At 43.9% G+C, this 22539-nt stretch overlaps 2 protein-coding genes across 2 annotated transcripts in view; one reads left to right on the top strand and one right to left on the bottom strand.

Annotated features, from left to right (window-relative positions):
- The window catches only part of HPSE2 (heparanase 2 (inactive)), a gene marked incomplete at both ends in the record, with an annotated part of 422804 nt that overhangs the window by 32508 nt on the left and 367757 nt on the right, over positions 1 to 22539 (top strand). The gene's annotated exons all lie outside the window — the stretch shown is intronic.
- Positions 355 to 891, bottom strand: LOC309563273 (uncharacterized protein; the record flags this gene model as incomplete). The annotated part of the gene is made up of 2 exons (XM_082267678.1): positions 355 to 480; positions 682 to 891. The coding sequence occupies 2 exons, from the start codon at positions 889 to 891 to the stop codon at positions 355 to 357; spliced, it is 336 nt and encodes a 111-aa protein (XP_082123804.1).

Below are 22539 nucleotides of genomic sequence, written 5' to 3'. Positions count from 1 at the left end.
TGTAGATAGTTCCTAATGCCATTGGCTGTATGTTTGGTTGTCCTGCTGCAAAATAAATTTGGGGCCAATCACACACCTCCCTGATGGTATGGCATGATGGATAAGTATCTGCCTGTATTTCTCAGCATTGAAGACACCATTAGTCCTGACCAAATCTCCAACTCCATTTGCAGAAAGGAATCCCCAAACTTGCAAGGAACATCCACCATGCTTCACAGTTGGCCGCAGACACTAATTCCTGTACCTCCCTGCAGCCCATTGCCAACAAACGGCCTGCTGCTACAGCCAAATATTTCACATTTTGACTCATCAGTCCAGAGCACCTGCTGTTATTTTACTGCCCCCCATCCCCCCTCAGTTCCCGGTCACAATTCTTCTATGAAGACCACTTCTGGCCAGACTTCTCTGGACAGTAGATGGGTGTACCTGGGTCCCACTCGTTTCTGCCAGTTTTGTGCTAATGGAACTGTTGGACATCTCCTGATGTGGTAGGGTAGGAAGCATGATGGGGCTGATTTACTAAAACTGGAGAGTGCAAAATCTGGTGTAGCCATCCATGGTAGCTAATCAGCTTCTAACTTTAGCTTGTTCAGTTAAGCTTTGAGAATAAAACCTGGAAGCTGATTGGTTTCATTGCAGAGCTGTACAAGGTTTTGCACTCTCCAGTTTTAGAAAATCAACCCTGATGTGTCTTTCATCTGCTCCATTTGGTTTCCTTGGTCGACCACTGCATCTACGTTCCTCATTGTTGCCCGTTTCTTTGTGTTTCTTCAAAAGAGCTTGAACAGCACATTTAGAATCCCTGGTCTGCCTTGAAATCTTTGCCTGGGAGAGACCTTGCTGATGCAGTATAACTACCTTGTGTCTTGTTGCTGTGCTCAGTCTTGCCATGGTATATGACCTGTAATATTAACCTGTATTCCACAACCTCACCTTAATATAAGAGTTTGGATGTCCCTTTACCAGTTTTAAGCCCCCTACACAGCTGTTTCTGTTTCAGTTAATGACTGTGCTTCAATCGAAGCACTTGCTTGGCATAATTGGTTAATCATACACCTGACTCTAATCCTACAAACTCCCTGACTTTGTGCAAGTGTACAAAGTGTGCGAGTGTAAGAACTGATGCTAGTTTGAACCCAAAGGGTGGTCACGCCAAATATTGATTTGATTTAGATTTTTCTTCTGTTCACTCACTTTGCAGTTTGTAAATTTATAAAAATAAGCACTTGAAATATATATTTCTGAAAACATTCTTACATTACAGCATTTCTTCACACCTGGCTAACATTTTTGCACAGTACTGTATGTACAGCAGGGCTCAAATGCTGTGGGAACACATCGGAACGGCATTCCTGTATTTTTTCTACAGCAGGAACGCCGTTCCGGTTAGTCCGCCCGACACGATCCCAGCGCCACCTCTTGCTCTGGAATGGCGGGTCGGTAAGCCCAGATTGCGGGTTCCCGACTCGCTACCCCCGAGCAAAATGTGTGAGGAAGGGAGCCGGCACTTGAGGAAGAAGAGCAGATGCTTCCTGTATAGCGCTGACTCCTGTCACAGGTGGAGTGATACCAAATGCACTCCGCCTGTGACAGGAGCAATACAGGAAGCATCCGTTCTGCTGATGACAGAGGGAGGTAGAGAGAGAGAAAGAAAGAAAGAGAGGAGGGAAGGGGAGGTAGAAGGAGAGATGAGAAAGAGAGAGAGAGGAAGGAAAGAGAGGTAGGAAGAGAGAAAGATATATATATATATATATATATATATATATATATATATATATATATATATATATATATATATATTTATTTATAGAGAGAGAGAGAGAGAGAGAGAGATAGGGAGAAAGATGTAGATAGAGTGATATAAAGAGAGAGATGGAGAGAGAGGGATGGGGGGGGAAAAAAGAACAAGTGGGAGAGAGAAGAAAGAATAGAGTAGGGCGAGAAATAGAGAGGGAGAAAGAGGGACAAAATAAAAAGAAAGAGAAAGGAACAGGGGGACCCAAAGAGATATGCCTTTAGTGCTACTGAGCAAAATCCATATAGATATAATTCAAGTCTATTTCGCAAAGAAATATGTGACAGATCCAGGGTTTTAATGATGTTGTGTCCAACTGATATAAATCAGACCCGTTCTGCAAATTTGCAACTCAATGAGTACGTAACCCACCATAGTACCCACCAGCAGATCCAGCCAGCAGTACCCACTAGCAGTACCCACCAGGAGTACCAGCCAGCAGTACCGGGCAGCATTACCCGCCAGCAGTACCCACAAGCAGTACCAGCCAGCAGTATCAGGCAGCAGTACCCGCCAGCAGTACCTGCCAGCATTACCCACCAGCAGTACCCACCAGCGGTAACAGCCAGCAGTATGAGGCAGCAGTACCCACCAGCAGTACCAGTCAGCAGTAAACAACCACCAGTACCCACCACCAGTACCAGCCAGCAGTACCAACTAGCATTACCCGCCAGCAGTACCAGTCAGCAGTACCCACAAGCAGTATCCACCAGCAGTACAAGCCAGCAGTACCACCAGCAGTACCCACCAGTACCCACCAGTAGTGATGAGCCGAACACCCCCCTGTTCGGTTCGCACCAGAACATCTCGAACAGGGGAAATGTTCTAGCGAACACGCGAACACCATTAAAGTCTATGGGCACACGAACATGAAAAACCAAAAGTCCTAATTTTAAAGGCTTAAATGCAAGTTATTGGCCCAAAAATGTGTATGGGGGTCTGGGTACTGCCCTGGGGGACAGCAGCAGCCAGCGATACCTGCAGGAACCCAAATCAATCCACTTAAAAAAGCAGAAGGGGATCTGTCCCCTACTGTCTGGGCAGATCAGATTGGAGGGCCTATAGAGTAGAGCGGGCTATGTTCGTGTCTGCTCTGCATATGCTGACACAGACCTGTCACCTGATCTGCCCGCTCCGTTCATTGTGGCCCACGATCAGTTACCAAGTCGCTAAAGTGGGCCTCACTCCTTAAAAGGTATATATACACAAACACACACTTTTTTTTTATTTTTGAGGTGGGGGGGTGGTAATCTTGGGTGAGTTCCCACATTTTTTCCCCAGAACTTGACCCCTGATGTACAGATATATATATACAATAGAGTCATTCCTTCATATATACAGATGGCTGGTGATTGAACAACAACAAAGGAATTTGAGGTGGAGTTTGCCTTTACTGTATCAACCATCTGATTATAATTCGTCTTCTTATAAATAAAGATGTGGAATAGTTGAGAATTTCTTCATGTATTGTTATATATGTAATATATTTGTACATATGGTGTAAACTTATATTTTATTCACAATATAATATAGATAACATATCAAATGTTTAAAATGAGACATTTTGAAATGTCATGCCAAATATCGGCTCATTTTGGATTTCATGAGAGCTACAAAAAGTTTGGGACAGGTAGCAATAAGAGGCCGGAAAAGTTAAATGTACATATAAGCAGTGGCGGCCTGTGCATAGGGGGCGCCAGGGCGCCGCCCCCCCTAAAAAAAGAAAAAAAAATTTACAAAAATTTTTTAAAAAAAAATTGCGTTCGCCGGCCTATGTGGAGGCTGTGGGGGGGGGGGGGGTTTACGACCCAGAAAGGCGCCGATTGGCTGCCTTCTGAGGGCGTAACCTGGGCGCAGGGCACGGCGCTAGGACACCCCCACTTTCGTGATATCCTGGCTGTGATTGGTCCAGTCTCCAGCCTGGACCAATCATCATCCAGGACATCCCGCTGACGTCGCAACGGGGGCGGTGCCGGTGCGTGCATCAGTCACTCACCGTCACCGCCGCTCACCTTCCCGCCGGTTCCCACCGCCGAGAAGAAGAGAGGCCGAGACGAGGGAGAAGCCGCTCACCTTCCCGCCGCCGCAGAAGAGGACGAAGTATCGAGGAGGGGAGAAGCCGCCGCCGGGAGCCGAGCCGCCGCCAGGTAAGTGCATTAAATTGAAGGGAGCACGCACGCTGGTCTCTGCATTGATTGGGGGACAATGCTGTGGGCACTCTGCAATCACTGGGGTACAATGCTGTGGGCACTCTGCAAACATTGGGGTACAATGCTGTGGCACTCTGCAATCATTGGGGTACAATGCTGTGGGCACTCTGCAATCATTGGGGTACAATGCTATGGGCACTCTGCAATCATTGGGGTACAATGCTGTGGCACTCTGCAATCATTGGGGGACAATGCTGTGGGCACTCTGCAATCATTGGGGTACAATGCTGTGGCACTCTGCAATCATTGGGGTACAATGCTGTGGCACTCTGCAATCATTGGGGTACAATGCTGTGGCACTCTGCAATCATTGGGGGTCAATGCTGTGGGCACTCTGCAATCATTGGGGTACAATGCTGTGGCACTCTGCAATCATTGGGGTACAATGCTGTGGGCACTCTGAAATCATTGGGGTACAATGCTGTGGCACTCTGCAATCTTTGGGGTACAATGCTGTGGCACTCTGCAATCATTGGGGGACAATGCTGTGGCACTCTGCAATCATTGGGGTACAATGCTGTGGCATTTTGCAATCATTGGGGTACAATGCTGTGGGCACTCTGCAATCATTGGGGTACAATGCTGTGGCACTCTGCAATCATTGGGGTACAATGCTGTGGCACTCTGCAATCATTGGGGACAATGCTGTGGCGCTCTGCAGTGATTGGGGACAATGCTGTGGCGCTCTGCAGTGATTGGGGACAATGCTGTGGCACTCTGCAGTGATTGGGGACAATGCTGTGGCGCTCTGCATTGAAAGGGGCTCGCACGCTGAACTCTGCATTGATGGGGGCACGGAACAGTGTTCATTGCATTGAAGGGGGCACAGCACAGTTGCATTGAAGGGGGCACGCACGCTGAACTCTGCATTGTGGGGGCACAGCACAGTGTTTATTGCATTGAAGGGGTCACAGCACAGTGTTTATTGCATTGAAGGGGGCACAGCACATTGTTCATTGCATTGAAGGGGGCACAGCACAGTTGCATTTAAGGGGGCATGCACGCTGAACTCTGCATTGTGGGGGCACAGCACAGTGTTCATTGCATTGAAGGGGTCACAGCACAGTGTTTATTGCATTGAAGGGGGCACAGCACAGTGTTCATTGCATTGAAGGGGGCATGCACGCTGATCTCTGCATTGAAGGGGGCACGCACGCTGGTCTCTGCATTGAAAGGGGGCATGTACGCTGGTCCCTGCATTGAAAGGGGGCATGTACGCTGGTCTCTGCATTGAAAGGGGGCATGTACGCTGGTCACTGCATTGAAAGGGGGCATGTACGCTGGTCTCTGCATTGAAAGGGGGCATATACCATCTCCTGTACCATGACCTGTGCCATGCCTATACCATATCTGTGCCATGCCTATACCATATCTGTGCCATGCCTATACCATCTCCTGTACCATCACCTGTGCCATGCCTGTACCATGACTTCAAAGTCACGCAATGTTTTACTGCATTTTTTGGCGCGAAGCAATACCTATTACTTTTTTCTTTTTGCGCCCCCCCCCCCCCCAAAATTTTGAGCACCAGCCGCCACTGCATATAAGAAACAGCTGGAGGACCAATTTGCAAGCTATTAGGTCAATTGGCAACATGATTGGGTATAAAAAGAGCCTCTCAGAGTGGCAGTGTCTCTCAGAAGTCAAGATGGGCAGAGGATCACCAATTCCCCGAATGCTGCGGCGAAAAATAGTGGTGCAATATCAGAAAGGAGTTTCTCAGAGAAAAATTGCAAAGAGTTTGAAGTTATCATCATCTACCGTGCATAATATAATCCAAAGATTCAGAGAATCTGGAACAATCTCTGTGCGTAGGGGTCAAGGCCAGAAAACCATACTGGATGCCCATGATCTTTGGGCCCTTAGACGGCACTGCATCACATACAGGAATGCTACTGTAATGGAAATCACAACATGGGCTCAGGAATACTTCCAGAAAACATTGTCGGTGAACACAATCCACCGTGCCATTCGCCGTTGCCGGCTAAGAATCTATAGGCCAAAAAAGAAGCCATATCTAAACATGATCCAGAAGCGCAGGCGTTTTCTCTGGGCCAAGGCTCATATGAAATGGACTGTGGCAAAGTGGAAAACTGTTCTGTGGTCAGACGAATAAAAATTTGAAGTTCTTTTTGGAAAACTGGGACGCCATGTCATCCGGACTAAAGAGGGCAAGGACAACCCAAGTTGTTATCAGCGCTCAGTTCAGAAGCCTGCATCTCTGATGGTATGGGGTTGCATGAGTGCGTGTGGCATGGGCAGCTTACACATCTGGAAAGGCACCATCAATGCTGAAATGTATATCCAAGTTCTAGAACAACATATGCTCCCATCCAGACGTCGTCTCTTTCAGGGAAGACCTTGCATTTTCCAACATGACAATGCCAGACCACATACTGCATCAATTACAACATCATGGCTGCGTAGAAGAAGGATCCGGGTACTGAAATGGCCAGCCCGCAGTCCAGATCTTTCACCCATAGAAAACATTTGGTGCATCATAAAGAGGAAGATAAGACAAAGAAGACCTAAGACAGTTGAGCAACTAGAAGCCTGTATTAGACAAGAATGGGACAACATTCCTATTCCTAAACTTGAGCAACTTGTCTCCTCAGTCCCCAGATGTTTGCAGACTGTTATAAAAAGAAGAGGGGATGCCACACAGTGGTAAACATGGCCTTGTCCCAACTTTTTTGAGATGTGTTGATGCCATGAAATTTAAAATCAACTTATTTTTTCCCTTAAAATGATACATTTTCTCAGTTTAAACATTTGATATGTCATCTATGTTGTATTCTGAATAAAGTATTGAAATTTGAAACTTCCACATCATTGCATTCTGTTTTTATTCACAATTTGTACAGTGTCCCAACTTTTTTGGAATCGGGTTTATATATACATACAGTATAAACACTACATTACCAAAGGTATTGGGATGTCTGCCTTTACACTCACATGAACTTTAATGGCATCCCAGTCTTAGTTCGTAGGGTTCAATATTGAGTTGGCCAACCCTTTGCAGCTATAACAGCTTCAACTCTTCTGGGAAGGCTGTCCACAAGGTTTAGGAGTGTGTCTATGGAAATGTTTCACCATTCTTCCAGAAGTGCATTTGTAAGGTCAGGCATGGGGACGAGAAGGCCTGGTTTGCAGTCTTCGCTCTAATTCATCCAAAGGTGTTCTATCAGATTGCAGGCCAGTCAAGTTCCTCCACCCCAAACGCTCATCCATGTCTTTGTGGACTTGCTTTGTGCACTGGTGCGCAGTCATGGTGGAACACGAAGGGGCCATCCCACAAAGTTGGGAGCATGAAATTGTCCAAAAAATCTTGGTATGCTGACGCCTTAAGAGTTCCCTTCACTGGATTTAAGGAGCCAAGCCCAACCCCTGAAAAACAACCCCACACCCTAATTCCTCTCCACCAAATGATTTTGACCAGTGCACAAAGCAAGATCCATAAAGACATGGATGAGCGAGTTTGGGGTGGAGGAACTTGACTGGCCTGCACAGAGTCCTGACTTCAACCCACAAGAACACCTTTGGGATGAATTAGAGCGGAGACTTCGAGCCAGGCCTTCTCTCCAAAATCATTGCCTGACCTCACAAAACCGCTTCTGGAAGAATGGTCAAACATTCCCATAGGCACACTCCTAAACCTCAATTATATTAAAAGTGCTGTGCTTTCAAAATATTTGTGTAAATGTATCTGATAATCCCAGCACGGTGGGGTGTTTGTATCTATTAGGATTTCATGTTTTATAATACTTCATGGTATTAGCACATAAACACATTTAGGCTATATGCTGGATTATTTTTAGTTATCAACACATTCATATATTTATTGAGTTTCATAATTTTTTGACCACTATATTTTCATTATTAGATATATTTACACACACAGCTTTTAGTTCTCTGAAAATAGGTGCAGGAACCCAACCATGACCACCCTGTAGGTGGCTCCGACTCTCTCACTTGCACTCAGTAAGAGCCGCTCAGGAGATCGTATCTGTGGGAGCCATTGGGAGACAAGCTGTCACTTGTAAACCCAGAAGCTGGACTTCTGGGTTTACAAGTGATAGTGGTAAGCGGGGAGGAGAGGGCCGGAGACAGAGGTGGTGGAACTGAGTTCCACTAGTTCCAGCTGAAAAAAAGCCATGTTTACGCATATATTTTGAAAGCGCAGCACTTTTAATATAATTTAGATTATTGCACTTATATTAAGGGAAGTGATCAGTGCAGGCAGCCTCATCAATTAAGTCGCATTCCTAGTAGCATTCCTAGTAGCTCACAGGATTTCATATATAACACTCCTAAACCTTGTAGACAAACTTCCCAGAAGAGTCTAAGCTGGTGGGCAAACTCAATATTGAACCCTACGGGCCAAGACTGGGATGCCATTAAAGTTCATGTACGTGTAAATATACTGTATATTAATATATATATATATACAGTGCCTTGCGAAAGTATTCGGCCCCCTTGAACTTTGCGACCTTTTGCCACATTTCAGGCTTTAAACATAAAGATATAAAACTGTAATTTTTTGTGAACAATCAACAACAAGTGGGACACAAACACGAAGTGGAACGAAATTTATTGGATATTTCAAACTTTTTTAACAAATAAAAAACTGAAAAATTGGGCGTGCAAAATTATTCAGCCCTCTTAAGTTAATACTTTGTAGCGCCACCTTGCTGCGATTACAGCTGTAAGTCGCTTGGGGTATGTCTCTATCCATTTTGCACATCGAGAGACTGAAATTTTTGCCCATTCCTCCTTGCAAAACAGCTCGAGCTCAGTGAGGTTGGATGGAGAGCGTTTGTGAACAGCAGTTTTCAGTTCTTTCCACAGCTTCTCGATTGGATTCAGGTCCGGACTTTGACTTGGCCATTCTAACACCTGGATAAGTTTATTTGTGAACCATTCCATTGTAGATTTAGCTTTATGTTTTGGATCATTGTCTTGTTGCAAGACAAATCTCCGTCCCAGTCTCAGGTCTTTTGCAGACTCCATCAGGTTTTCTTCCAGAATGGTCCTGTATTTGGCTCCATCCATCTTCCCATCAATTTTAACCATCTTCCCTGTCCCTGCTGAAGAAAAGCAGGCCCAAACCATGATGCTGCCACCCCCATGTTTGACGGTGGGGATGGTGTGTTCAGGGTGATGAGCTGTGTTGCTTTTACGCCAAACATAACGTTTTGCATTGTTGCCAAAAAGTTTGATTTTGGTTTCATCTGACCAGAGCACCTTCTTCCACATGTTTGGTGTCTCCCAGGTGGCTTGTGGCTAACTTTAAACAACACTTTTTATTGATATCTTTAAGAAATGGCTTTCTTCTTGCCACTCTTATATAAAGGCCAGATTTGTGCAGTATACGACTGATTGTTGTCCTATGGACAGTCTCCCACCTCAGCTGTAGATCTCTGCAGTTCATCCAGAGTGATCATGGGCCTCTTGTCTGCATCTCTGATCAGTCTTCTCCTTGTATGAGCTGAAAGTTTAGAGGGACGTCCAGGTCTTCGTAGATTTGCAGTGGTCTGATACTCCTTCCATTTCAATATTATCGCTTGCACAGTGCTCCTTGGGATGTTTAAAGCTTGGAAAATCTTTTTGTATCCAAATCCGGCTTTAACATTGTTAGCGGTATTCCCGAGTGTGGCTCGGGGTTAAATTTCAGAGCCAAAAGCGGTAACCCCGAGCCACACTCGGGGTACCGCCAGAAGCATCGCTGGATCCTGAAAGCAGGGTTACTTACCTTGTCACCGGGATCCAGCGATGTGTCCCGGCGGTGTCTAGCGGCGGTTCTTCCTCCCGATCCTCTCCGTGCCCCGGCTTCCGTCTCCTGCGACATGACGTGCGACGTGACGTTCGGGTGGAACCGGCGGCAAATTCAAATGTAAAACACACCAACACACACTGACAACATTCAAAATAAAAAAAATCAAATTAGTTTGCCCCCCAGCGCCCTTTCCTGCAGTTTTACTGTACTTTATATATATATATATATATATATATATATATATATATATATATACGGACCTCTGAGACTATCACAGTGCAGGTGTATTTATACGGAGACTTGATTACACACAGGTGGATTCTATTTATCATCATTAGTCATTTAGGTCAACATTGGACCATTCAGAGATCCTCACTGAACTTCTGGAGAGAGTTTGCTGCACTGAAAGTAAAGGGGCTGAATAATTTTGCACGCCCAATTTTTCTTTTTCAGTTTTTTATTTGTTTACAAAGTTTAAAATATCCAATAAATTTTGTTCCACTTCATGATTGTGTCCCACTTGTTGTTGATTCTTCACAAAAAATTACAGTTTTATATCTTTATGTTTGAAGCCTGAAATGTGGCAAAAGGTTGCAAAGTTCAAGGTGGCCGAATACTTTCGCAAGGCACTGTATATTGTATTGGTATATATGTATCACTGATATATCCGCAATGCTGATCGGTGGTGTGCAGATATTATGTACTTGTCAGACTAGATTATTGGAGGAATGATCCATAGAGCTGGATTCCTTTTATATGAATGTGTGGCTAATGGAAGACTATTACATTTGATCACATATGCTGCCTGACGAAGGGGTCCTGCGTGGCTCGGAAACATTTCTCTTGGCCATTTCTGATGTCATCTTTCTGCATTAAAACCTATGGAGGATATTTGATGATCCATGGTGTGCTGGTGAATATGTGCATTGAGCTGATATAATGATAACACGTGATTGGCCGTATCTGTGTCCCCCTCATTCTCTGGATTCCAGGGTTCTTGGATGGGATTCCTCTTTGTACACAGATATATTTCCATGTTGGTATCTTCACATTCAGGGAAGTAGCCACCTCTGACAATGAGCCTTTCCACAGATCATGTTCATAGAACTCCAAGGTTTTCATCACCTAAATGTGGAACAGAACTCCGCCAACTGTGTTTAGGAGAGCAAACAGGTCACATTTGCTGCAGGTTTAGTCTTCCGTGAATCAAAAAAGGTGTAATGGGGCAATTTCCTGCCCCACAAATGCAGAATTATCCTTCACTAGAACAACCAGCTCACATGGAGGGAAGGTTCCTTCAAGGTGGAACTTAGGCCACAAATGATCCATCAACAGATCCCTGAAAATGTGGATGCTGCCAAAGACAAATTGATTGTTCCTTCAGGTCAATAGATACATGTTTTTTGCAGCATTATTACAACCTAAAGGGGCATTCATTAATTTACGTTTTCAGAACCAACCAGGCTTCTATTTAGTGGGAACACACCTCCAGCACTGAATGTATGTACTGGCACAGGGTGCTGGGGTATGGTGGAGGGTCTACTGATCCTGGTTGCTTGGGGAGTTTAGTGTTTTTGAGGGGGTCCATTGTTTCTAGGGAAGATTTACTGTTGTGGTTGAGAAGGTTATTGTTGCTGGGGGGGGTTTATTGTTGCTCAAGGAAGTCTTATGTTGCGGAGATCTACTGTTTTGGAGGGGTTCTAGTGTTGCTGAGTCGCTGACAGCTGAAGGATCTATTAATGTTAGAGTGTATCTGTTGTTGCTGTGGGGGTCTATTGCAGCTGTAGGGGATCTAGTGGAACTGAAGTAGATCTATTGTTACTGGTGGGGGGTATAGGTTCTATTGCTGCTGGAGGGGTCTATTGATTCCAGGGGAGCCTATAGTTGCTGGAAGGGGGGTCTAGTTTTTTTTACATGTTATCATTAGGAAATTCAATACAAATTGCTGAACACCACAAAGTAATACTTTGTTATGAATTCTCTAAAAGTGGCAGTACTGTCAGGAGGGTAGGGGGCAAGAACAGAGGAAGGTGCTCAGAGCTGAATAGGGGACAAGGACAGAGAACAATCATCGGAGGTGGAAGGGGAAAAGTGGTGGATAGGGGGGTAGGGACAAAGGACAGTCCTAGGAGCTAGATTGGGGGCAGGGACAAAGGACAGTCCTCAGTGGTGGATAGGGGCAGGGACAAAGGACAGTCCTAGGAGGTGGATAGGGGGCAGGGACAAAGCGCTTTCCTCGGAGGTGGATAGGGGGCAGGGACAAAGAACAGTCCTCTGAGGTGGATAGGGTACAGGGACAAAAGACAATCCTCAGAGGTGGATAGGGGGCAGGGACAAAGAACAACTCTCGGAAATGGGTAGGGGGCAAGGACAAAGGACAATCCTCAAAGGTGGATAGGAGGTAGGGAGAAGGAACAGTCCTCGGAGGTGGATAGGGTGCAGGGACAAAGGACAATTCTCAGAGGTGGATAGGGGGCAGGGACAAGGAACAACCCTTGGAGGTGGACAGGGGGCGGAAACAAAGGACAATCCTCCAAGGTGGATAGGGGGCAGGGACAAAGGGTAAATCAGGGGGTGGGAAGAGTACCTGCAACTGGAATTAACCAATAGCAAAGAGTGTATCATTTGTTAGGATATGATATACTCTGCATCCCAAAGGCCAATGTGCCCCAACACTCTATACATACGATCTTGTCATGCGGTCTGGTCATCTATAAAGGGGGATTAAACCAAATTTCACAGACTGCAGATTTTTAGTTTTCAAAGTAATCAAATTGTCTGAGTCATTATTCTATGAGGTGTGTATAACTTATCCGATTCCTTTTCTCCATGGTATATATATACCTCCGCATCCACCAGTCATAGAACTTGTCTAACACTGCGGTTGGTGTTAATTTGATCTGATGATCTAATGATGCACCTGCAAGTACCACAGATGAATTTCATAGGGGTGATCCAGCTGCACATGTTGGAAAGACTGGTTTTATCAGTAATGTTTTGCCACTGAGAAGCTTGAGGTGTCTTCATTGGACCTCTGTATGTCCACTCCGTTGACTACATATGTTGAGTCGTGCAGTATTGCTTATAGTGTTTAATATTACTATTATACAGGATTTATATAGCGCAAAATGTTTACACAGCGTTTTACAATATAAAGGGAGACAATACAGTTACAATACAATTCAATACAGAAGGATTAGGTGTGTTCTGTTCCTGAGAGCTTACAATCTAAATAGACCAGAAAAATAAAATTAGTGCAAATTCTATTTAGACCCAACTCAGGCTAAAACAATTACAGTCTGATTAAATTAGTCCATCCAAAGAATTATTTTAGCCTGAGTAGGGTCTAAATAGAATTTGCGCTAGTTTTATTTTTCTGGTCTTTATATATATATGTAGTCTATCTACAGTTAACCAGCAGCATTTTTTATGGACCCCACTTACATGTAAATTGATCTTATATGTGAATTGTCCTAAATTTTGTCCAAAGTTAACATCCAAGGCGCTTGATTATATATTTCCCTATACAATCTAAATAGGGTAGTACAAAAGCTAATAGCTGTGGGGGATGAGCTGATGCAGGTCATCGACGCACAATTTTTAGGTGGAGGTGGGGTAAGCTTTTCTAAATAAATTAGTTTTTTGCATCGCCTAAAAGCAGACAGAGTAGGAGGGAATAGGTCAGATTGAGGTAGAAAGTTCCAGAGGATGGGGGAGGCTCTAGAGCAGTGGTTCTCAACTCCTGTCCTCAGGACCCACTAACAGGCCAGGTTTGCAAGATAACTGAAATATATCACAGGTGATATAATTTGCTGCTCATTGATTGCAGTATTCTAGTCTGCATCTCCCGAAGGTAATACTTAAAATCTGGCCTGTTAGTGGGTCCTGAGGACCGGAGTCGAGAACCAATGCTCTAGAGAGTCTTGGAGACAAGCATGGGTGGAGGGATCCAGAAAGCAGAAGGTCATGGGAGGAGTGGAGAGGAAGGCTTCAGTGCTATTGTGAGATGAGGTTGGTGATGTAGCTACAGGCAGAGTTGTGGATGGCTTTGTAAGTTGTTCTTAGTATTATGAATTTTATTTGTTGGGTGATCAGAAGCCAGTGGGAGGATTGGTAAACAGGGGCAGCAGCCACAGTTCAGTTAGTAAGGTTGGTGGGTCCTGGCAGTAGCATTTATAATGGGCTAGAGGGAAGCACTGCCCCCCCACAGGTGTCTAGGTCCAGCCATGTCAGCACACACAGGAGAACTGGAAATTGTTGGCCAGTGAGGTAGACACATCCAACTGTCCCTTCCATAGTAGTGAAAGTGTGGCCAGGTGCTGAGCTACAGCAACATGGAGAAAGAGAAATTGCCCTTCGTTCATTTTACTCTCTATTGTGGTGATAGATGTTATGCTGCGCTATCCCCTTCAACCAGCAGGGGGAGAGCGGTAGACAAAAAAGCTTATGGACTTCTATGCAGAGTGCTGAGAGTCATGGAGGTTGTGGTCCGGGACATCAGCTCTAGAATAGGGCCAATAGGCTCATTGTACTTCAATTCCCAGGAAAAGAGGAAGAGGGAGAGTGGTGAGTTGGTTTTTACCAAACTGCTCAGTGAAAGGCAATCTTAATTATGTTCGTTCCTTGGATGACCAGTGAGACCCTCTTACGATATCAGGGTCACACAATGAAGAGACAAGAAAGACGCAGACATATGGGTTCAAAGTGTGTCCATATTTATGATAGTGCCTGAGGCCTATATGCAAGATAAAACCTTTTACTCCCACACTCAGGAAGGTTCTTTCTTATGGTGCTGTGGGAACCAATGAGAGCACATCTGCTGTATACAGACTAGACTGCTGAGAGGCCAGACCAGCAGAGAAATCCAAGGCAGCGTAGCACAGACTGCAGCGACTGCATGTGCACCAGTGCTTCAGAGAGACCAGAGCATTCTCTTACCCTCTACTGCTGAATTTCTAGAGACATCCTGTGGTGAGACTGAGGGGGCCTCCCCTACCTACAGCGAGTGTTCACAGCTGCAGCACAGGGACTGGTGAAAGGACACTTCCCATTGTTCCCACTGCTAGCAGGGACTGAGTTACTGGAGGCAGGACTTTAAAGTGTCATTAAACCTTCACTGTCCCTCCCATCTTCTCAGTGTCCCCACTGCAGGTTAAGATTGTGTAGACCAGCTGGTGTCCTCTATGGAGCATGCTCGATTTCAGTTCCCTTCTAAGCTCTTCATTTCCTCCTTTTTCTTATCGGTGCAGCCCACATGACTATAGAGTCACATATATGGTCTTATACACAGTGCTAAATCACACTCCCCGCCTTCCCATGGTTTCTCCATGTCCCCCTATTGCTAAACACTATGGGGGTGGGATATAGAATGCTGTTTGATTACATTCACTAAGAAACTGACAAAATAAGCTTAGTTTTAATATAAATCAGTATTAAATATATTAGATTTAGTTGCTAATACCTGTAAAGTAAATAAAACGAGCCTTGGATGCACATGCCATATGAACAAAATGAAAGCTAGTGTCCGTCATCTCTGACTCCGCTCACACCATATTACCGCACAAAAAATACACATTTGATGTATAATAAAGATTTATAGGGAACTGTAAAACAGTTTATTGATATTTATAATCTGAATTTCTCTTCTGAAACAGTTTTTTTTTTTTTGGTCATGTGACTGGCACAGCACCAATCAGAGCTGGCCAAACACAGACTCACACTGTAGAGAGCACACATCAGCAGAGTAATAGAAGCCCCTCCCCGAGGATCTTTCCCTGTAGATACCAAAGAACAGGGAAAGATCATATGAGCTCTGCAGGAAGAACAGGGAAAGATCATGTGATCAGGAATAAGGAATAAGGGATTTAGAGGATTAAAAAAAAAAATCCAGTGGCATGATATATATGATTTATGTGAGTGAATTATGGCAAATAACACTTTTCTGGTTGGTTTTACTTTAAGTATTCTGCATTTATACTGCACCTGCACCACACGAATACCGCACCTTCAGTGCATCTTTACAGCACCTGTACTGCATGCTGGTGTGCTAAAACTGCACCAACGCTTCATAAAGGGCCTCAACGATAGCCAGCAGAAGAGCAACACAAAGAACTGCAAATCCACTTTTTTTCACTAATGTATGTGGATGATTGGCGCACATAGTGGTGAACACTAATTAGGGAAGCAGTTGTTTGGATATGTGAACACAGGTCTGAAGCTAATTTTTTTTTATGAAAGATTGAGCATATGCAAGCAAATTCATACCAAAGGACACTTTATGGATTAATGCATTGTTTTGTTTTGTTAATGTTATAAATGGTTTGATATGATTTGCTGATTCTGAAAATTGTTATGCAAACAGATTTAAAGGGATACTAGCCCATGCGTTGTTTGCTTAACCTGGTGTTTTTGGAGGGCCTGAGGTTCTTGAGAGGGTTGGAGCAAAGATCTGAAGAAAGTGCCCACACCAGGGGCCCAATGTATGATTGTACTTCCTGCAGTACACGAGTGACACGTCTGTGATGTATTGTAGAGGGTCTGTGACATGTACACAAGAAACTGGAAAATCAAAAACTGTAAGACCCCATTCACACTAGCGCGACTTGTCAGGCGACTTGGTCGCCTGACAAGTCGCGGTGGGTCGCCTGCCATTGATTAGCACAGGACCCGTTCTACAAGTCGCTCCGACTTAGAAAAAGGGTCCTGTACTACTTTGGGGCGACCTGGAGGCGACTTGCATTGACTTCAATTTATATGAAGTCCGTGCATGTCGTGCCGAGGTCGCGGTGCACAGTGACTTCACAGGTCGCCCCAGCAAGTTGTGTCGCCCCTGTGTGAATGGGCTCTAATTTTTCAGAAGAATGTCTGTTTATAAACAAATATCTGAGCTACAATATTTAAAGGAGGAGCCCATGCCTGGATTTAGCCATCATGATTGATGCCATGTGCGCACTAAATGCCAGGATCTCTTTCCAGGCATGGCATGTTTGTTCCACCTGCTCCGGACTAGAGACAAAGTTGTCTCTATGTTAGGAAAGTATTGTTTGGTTGTGTTATTATCATTCGTATTAGGTAAATTTTGTGATAAAAAAGTTTTCTATATATAATTTCACGTTTTTTTCTCCTGATATTGACTAAGTACAAGCTGCATAGGTCCTGAAAGGTGATACTTTTCCTCAGGGTGTCTATGCCCTGGATTATCTTTTTTGTATACAAATATCAGAAGGCCTGCACTGACCAGGCACAGATCTGCACACCGGACTGGCTGTACATACAACACGTACTAGGGGAAGACTGAGCATTCTCCCTACTTCCCTCCTCCTTTCCTCCCTCCGTCCCTCCTCTCATCCCTACCTCCCTCTTCCCTCATCACCACTTCCCCCCTCTTTAATTCTGTCCCTCCCTCATCCCTACCTCTCTCCCTCTTCCATCCCCCCTACCTTTCTCCCTCTTCCCTCTCCCCTAACTCCTTATCACTTCTTTCCTCCTACCTCCCTCCCTCCTCCCCACCTCCATCTCTTCCTCATTCCTACTTCCCTCCCTAACTCTTCCCTCCTCTCTACCTCCCTCCCTACCTCTGTCCCTCCTTCTTCCCTACCTCCCTCCTCCCTACATCCATCCCTCCCTCATCCCTACCTCCCTCCCTCTGAGCCTACCTATGTCCCTCCTCCCTACCTCTTTCCCTGTGGTGATCTGAGCCAGAAGTGAGAGCGGGTACCTGTCAAAACCAAAACCTCCCCCCTCCCCCCCAAAAAGTGCCAAATGTGGCAGTGAAGGGGGGGAAGGACGCAAACAAGTGGACCTTCCCCTTTTGGGTGAAGTTCCACATTAACATCATTCTCAGTTTCAAATGTATTCAGACCTTGACCTTGCATTCTTTCTTTTAATTTTTGTGAGCAGCATCCTCCTATCTCACTTTCCAGGGGGGTAAAAATGACTCCAACTGTAAACGGCATCTATGCGGCCAACTTCCCACCCATGCTGCGGGTGATCACCGATGACCTTCATAAATGGCATAACAACTCATACACGTGGCTGGGTAGAAACGCAATCTTTAAAATTAACATCATGCCCTAGTTGTTATACCTTTGTCAGACCTGGTCTGTCTTCATTCCACCAGCTTTCTTGAAATTGGTTAGCAGTATATTTATACGCTTTGTGCGGGTGAAAACACACCCCAGAATGTCCCATTTCAACCGGGCCTTACCCTAAATACACAGGGGAATGGCCTTTCCTGATCCGCTTCAATACTATTGGGCAGTACACCTAGTCAGAGAGCTTGCCTCTGGATATAAACAGTGGCTCGAAATCGAACAGTCATGCTGATATATCTCTCCACTGTTTACCATGGATAACCTCTAATCTTTTGGGGTCCCTTAAACATCATCTCTTCATCTGACTGACCCTGGGCATTGTGCAACACAGCTTACAGTTCCATACACAGGAGGAAGGGGTTTCCCAATTTCTGCCAGTTTTCGGTAACCTGGCGTTCCCGCCTGGCCTCACAGACAGACAGTTTCAAAACTTTTTTCGGGTAAGCAAGTTTTGCCTCAGAGAGTTTCTATCTGGATCCGGTCTGAAGTCCCCGTCAGACATACAGCTGATGTTTGACCCACCGCTGGAATCCTGGCAGCTACACCAACTACTACATTTCCTTACTACTTTGACTCATGACGGGATCTCTTTACGGCCTGCCACCCCCTTTGTTTGGAAACTGGTCCCTCCTCTCCTGGGGTATCAGAAGCATATAAGATGCTCCTTCGAACATCAGAGGGCTTTGTGTCTCCATTTTTGTTGCAGTGTTAGAGAGATGTGGGATTCACGCTCTCTTCCAAACAGAGGGAACACATTCTGTATTTTGCTAACTATACATCTATTGCTGGCAAATTTCAAGAGTTGGGATATAAGATCCTAAAGCCCCGTACACACGCAACAATTTTCCGCCGACCAGTCATCCGTCTTTTGTCCAGACTGGTGTTTTGTTGGTTGGAATGTGCCTAGACTGCACTGGACTTTTGTCGACCGACAAAATTCTTCTTCAGAAGTGATGTCATGTGTTGGTTTGCTTTCTTTGTGTTCTTTCTTCTCTGAGCATGCCCAGTCTTGCTCATAAGATTTTTCCCTGTCGAAATCTGTACTGACTGCACGAAAATCGGCCTGACAGAGGACAAAAATTTTATAGCCTGCACACCAGATTTTTTTCGGCCGAAAAGTCGGAGTCGGTTGTTGGAAGCATCATACTAACAAGCCGAAAATCGGCAGATCGGTCGTCGGACAAAAATTCCCTGCCGAATTTCGACGCGTGTGTACGAGGCTTTACTCGCTGGTACAAGTTTTCTACATTGTTGAGGAAAATCTGTCCAGACGCTGTGAACACATGTTGGCGTTGTGGAGATGAGGAAGGATCTATGGTGCACATTTTTTGGACTTGTAAGAAACTGAACAGGTTCTGGACTTAAAACCAAATGGAAACTTTCAAAATGCCACATCCAAATATTTTTTAAAGCAAAAAGAACAATGTGAGATCCGGACAAGTGAAAAATCCCCCAACGGGCCTTGTGCAGTCATGATGGAACAGGAAGGAGCCATCCCCAAACTGTTTCCACAAAGTTGGAAGCATGACATTTTGTGGGAACAGTTTGGGAAGAGTTGAAGCTGTTATAGCTGCAAAGGGTGGGCCAACTCAATATTGAACCCTACGGACTAAGACTGGGATGCCAATAAAGTTCATGTGCGTGTAAAGGCAGGAGTCCCAATACTTTTGGTGATATCCTAAAAAAATAAAAATATTCCCTTCCCAGACTGATCCCTGGTCACTACAATGAAGGCAGGTGATCTGGATGATATTTGCGCTCACTTCTCCAATGATTGGATGCAAATTCATTCAAATTTTTAACCTAAATGTCGTCGTTGGGCTCTGTGCTCCCCGAGTTTATCTCGTCCCCATATTACATCAACAATTTACACAAACTGTTTTCTCCCCTCTGTGTGCATCACAATGTAGTGCAGAGAAAGCAAAAAAAAATAAAAAAATCACTTAATGTAAAACTTAAAAAACAACTAGAAAAATTTCCTTTTAGGACACATGACCGCAGACAGTTCTAAAATCCAAAAATGTTCAAAGTATAACTAAAGACAAAACTTTTTCTTTTTAGTTTTGGATGGAGTGGAGGGGGGATTATAATGTTTGTCAGTTTCATTGCTGTCTGTTCCCCTGTTAGATAGTCACCCTATTTGTCTTTTTTACCATTATCATTGAAAGTGAAAGTAAAAGAGAATCACAAATTTTGAGTTGTCCTCAAAAAAGTAATAGAGGGGAAGTCTTCTAGTTCTGGTGACCGGGGGGTCCCAGAGGAATTCCCTTTATTTGCAGGGATTTTCTCTCACTTCCTATTTGGCTTTGGGACAGGAAGTGAAGGGAAAACTCCGCAATGGGACACAGATGGTGGAAAAAAAAAACTTAACCACTTAAGCCCTGGAAGATTTTACCCCCTTCCTTACCCGGGGGTATTTTGCGATTCGGCACTGCGTGACTTTAACGGACAATTGTGCGGCCGTGCGACGCTGTACCTAAACAAATTTGACGTCCTTTTTTTCCCACAAACAGAGCTTTCTTTTGTTGGTATTTGATCCCCTGTGCGATTTTTGATCATGCGCTATAAACAAAAAAAGAGCGTAAATTTTGCAAAAATAACAATATTTTTCCCATTTTTTTATATGAAATTCCCCAAAAAAATGTAAAAATCAAAATTTTTTAACATTTTCGGCCAATTTGTTTTATGCTACCTATGTTTGGTAAATAAAATCGCAAAAAGTGTATTTTGATTGGTTTGCGCAAAAGTTATCGCGTTTACTAAACTACTAGGGAAAGATTTTTGTAATTTTTGTTGTTGTTTTTTTAACGCGTAATGGCGGTGATCTGCGATTTTTTTTGCACTACTGCGACATTGCGGCGGACAGATCGGACCCTTGACTGACATTTTTTACACTTTTGGGGGTACCAGTGACATTACTACAGTAATCAGTGCTATACATATGCAGTGTTACTGTAAAATGACACTAGTAGGGAAGGGGTTTAACTTTTTTTGAGAGGGAGGGGCTGTGTGTGTCCCTAGGGGCGTGATTCTAACTGTGATTGGCTGTGGCTTGAGGTGTAGGAACAATGATCAATGGTCCTACATAGTAGAACCATATGATCACTGTTCTTTACACTAGCCGCCTGCCTTTCTCCCGCTGTCACGGACGATCGCGAGTGAGCGGCGGACATCGGGTCTGCCGCTCACACGCGCGGGGGGGTACGTGACCGCGTGGGAGCGGGAGTGCGCCTCCGGCGGCGCATGCTCGCTCCCCAGAGCCTCACAGGCTAGTGACGTACCGGTACGTCACTTTGCCTGTGAGGGGCTGACCGTCGCAGTATATGTTTGCGGCGGTCGGCAAGTGGTTAAAGGTTAAAACCTTCCCTTGCTCTATGCAAAAAAAAATAAAAAGTTTTGCCTATACTGTAGTTCTACTTTAATTTAGATAAAAAATAAAAATATACATTACTGAAAAAATATTACTGATAAAAATACAGTAAAAAAAAGTATGTGGACAAATACAATGGGGTATGCAGTGAGCCCATGCAATGCTGTAACTGTGATGTTGTATATGAATGGAAAATAAGAATAAAAGGAAAGGTTAATGTTAAAACGCTCGGAATGAGCTCACTACATACTATTAAATTTGTGAACATAATTTTTTTATTATTTTTTTTTTTATTAGATGATAAAATTTTGGGGGTTTTAAAAGTCCTCTTTTCTAGTTATTTGTTGTTATTTCAATGGATTTAGGATGTGATACCTCTTTTACTAATGTAAAAGTGTAAAGTCTTAAAGTCAGCGCTTAGCGGGAAAAAAAGAAAAGAAAACAACAGTTAGCACTTAAAGGACAATAAACCAAACCTTCCTGGTAAAATAGTAAAAACAGTAGTGCGCTTAAACATAGTTTTTGTTGATTTTATTTATTGTTGTGTTTGAGCACAGCACTGTTTTTACTATGATACCTTTTTTATTACACCAGCCGTTCCCTTGATTTATTGCAGTATTCTAAATTAAAAAAACAATTCTTCACTGCGAGTTAACCATTTCGTTACATTACATAACAGTGGCACTAAAGTGATGTCATCTTCATCAGCAAAATCTGTTGAATATATTTTGGGGTAAATATAAGAGGGGGTGCAAAATGACACAAATGTTGTGTTTGGGCAAAAAAGACAGTGAAATGTTTTATTTTTTATTTATTTATTTTTTTTACTGTTTTTTTTCCCAAATAAAAACCAAACAAATAAAAATATATGTCTGCATATTTTCTACCAAATAAAGTTGTATGTTTCCTGACAAAAACATGAATAGTTTTTTACATTAGACTACAAACGCTAAGAGGTACAATGTGCGGATCCCAGTCATCCCCATAATGAAAATATTACTGTCTGGGACCTGAAGGGGTTTAAAGAGAAAAAGTTCAGATACTTTAAGGGTTAAATTAACTATTACAGTCTTTGAATGACCCCTGCTTTAGTTTATTACCAAAATTTTTTTTTTTAAATCGATTAAATATCAAGTTTATCTCAGAAAATATTTATGAAGCTTCCATTCTTTCACCTACAGACATATTTTGAAGTAAATTATTCCTGAATACTTGGCTGATTTTATCAGCTGCTATATTTATATCTTGTGTGTAAAAACTGATATATTTTATCACAGTTTCTCAATCTTGTAGAT

This window comes from Pelophylax lessonae, assembly GCF_965119305.1.
Source record: "Pelophylax lessonae genome assembly, chromosome: 9".
NCBI lineage: Eukaryota > Metazoa > Chordata > Amphibia > Anura > Ranidae > Pelophylax > Pelophylax lessonae.
Note: the sequence above shows the minus strand (reverse complement) of the source record. Positions and strands in the feature narration are given on the sequence as shown.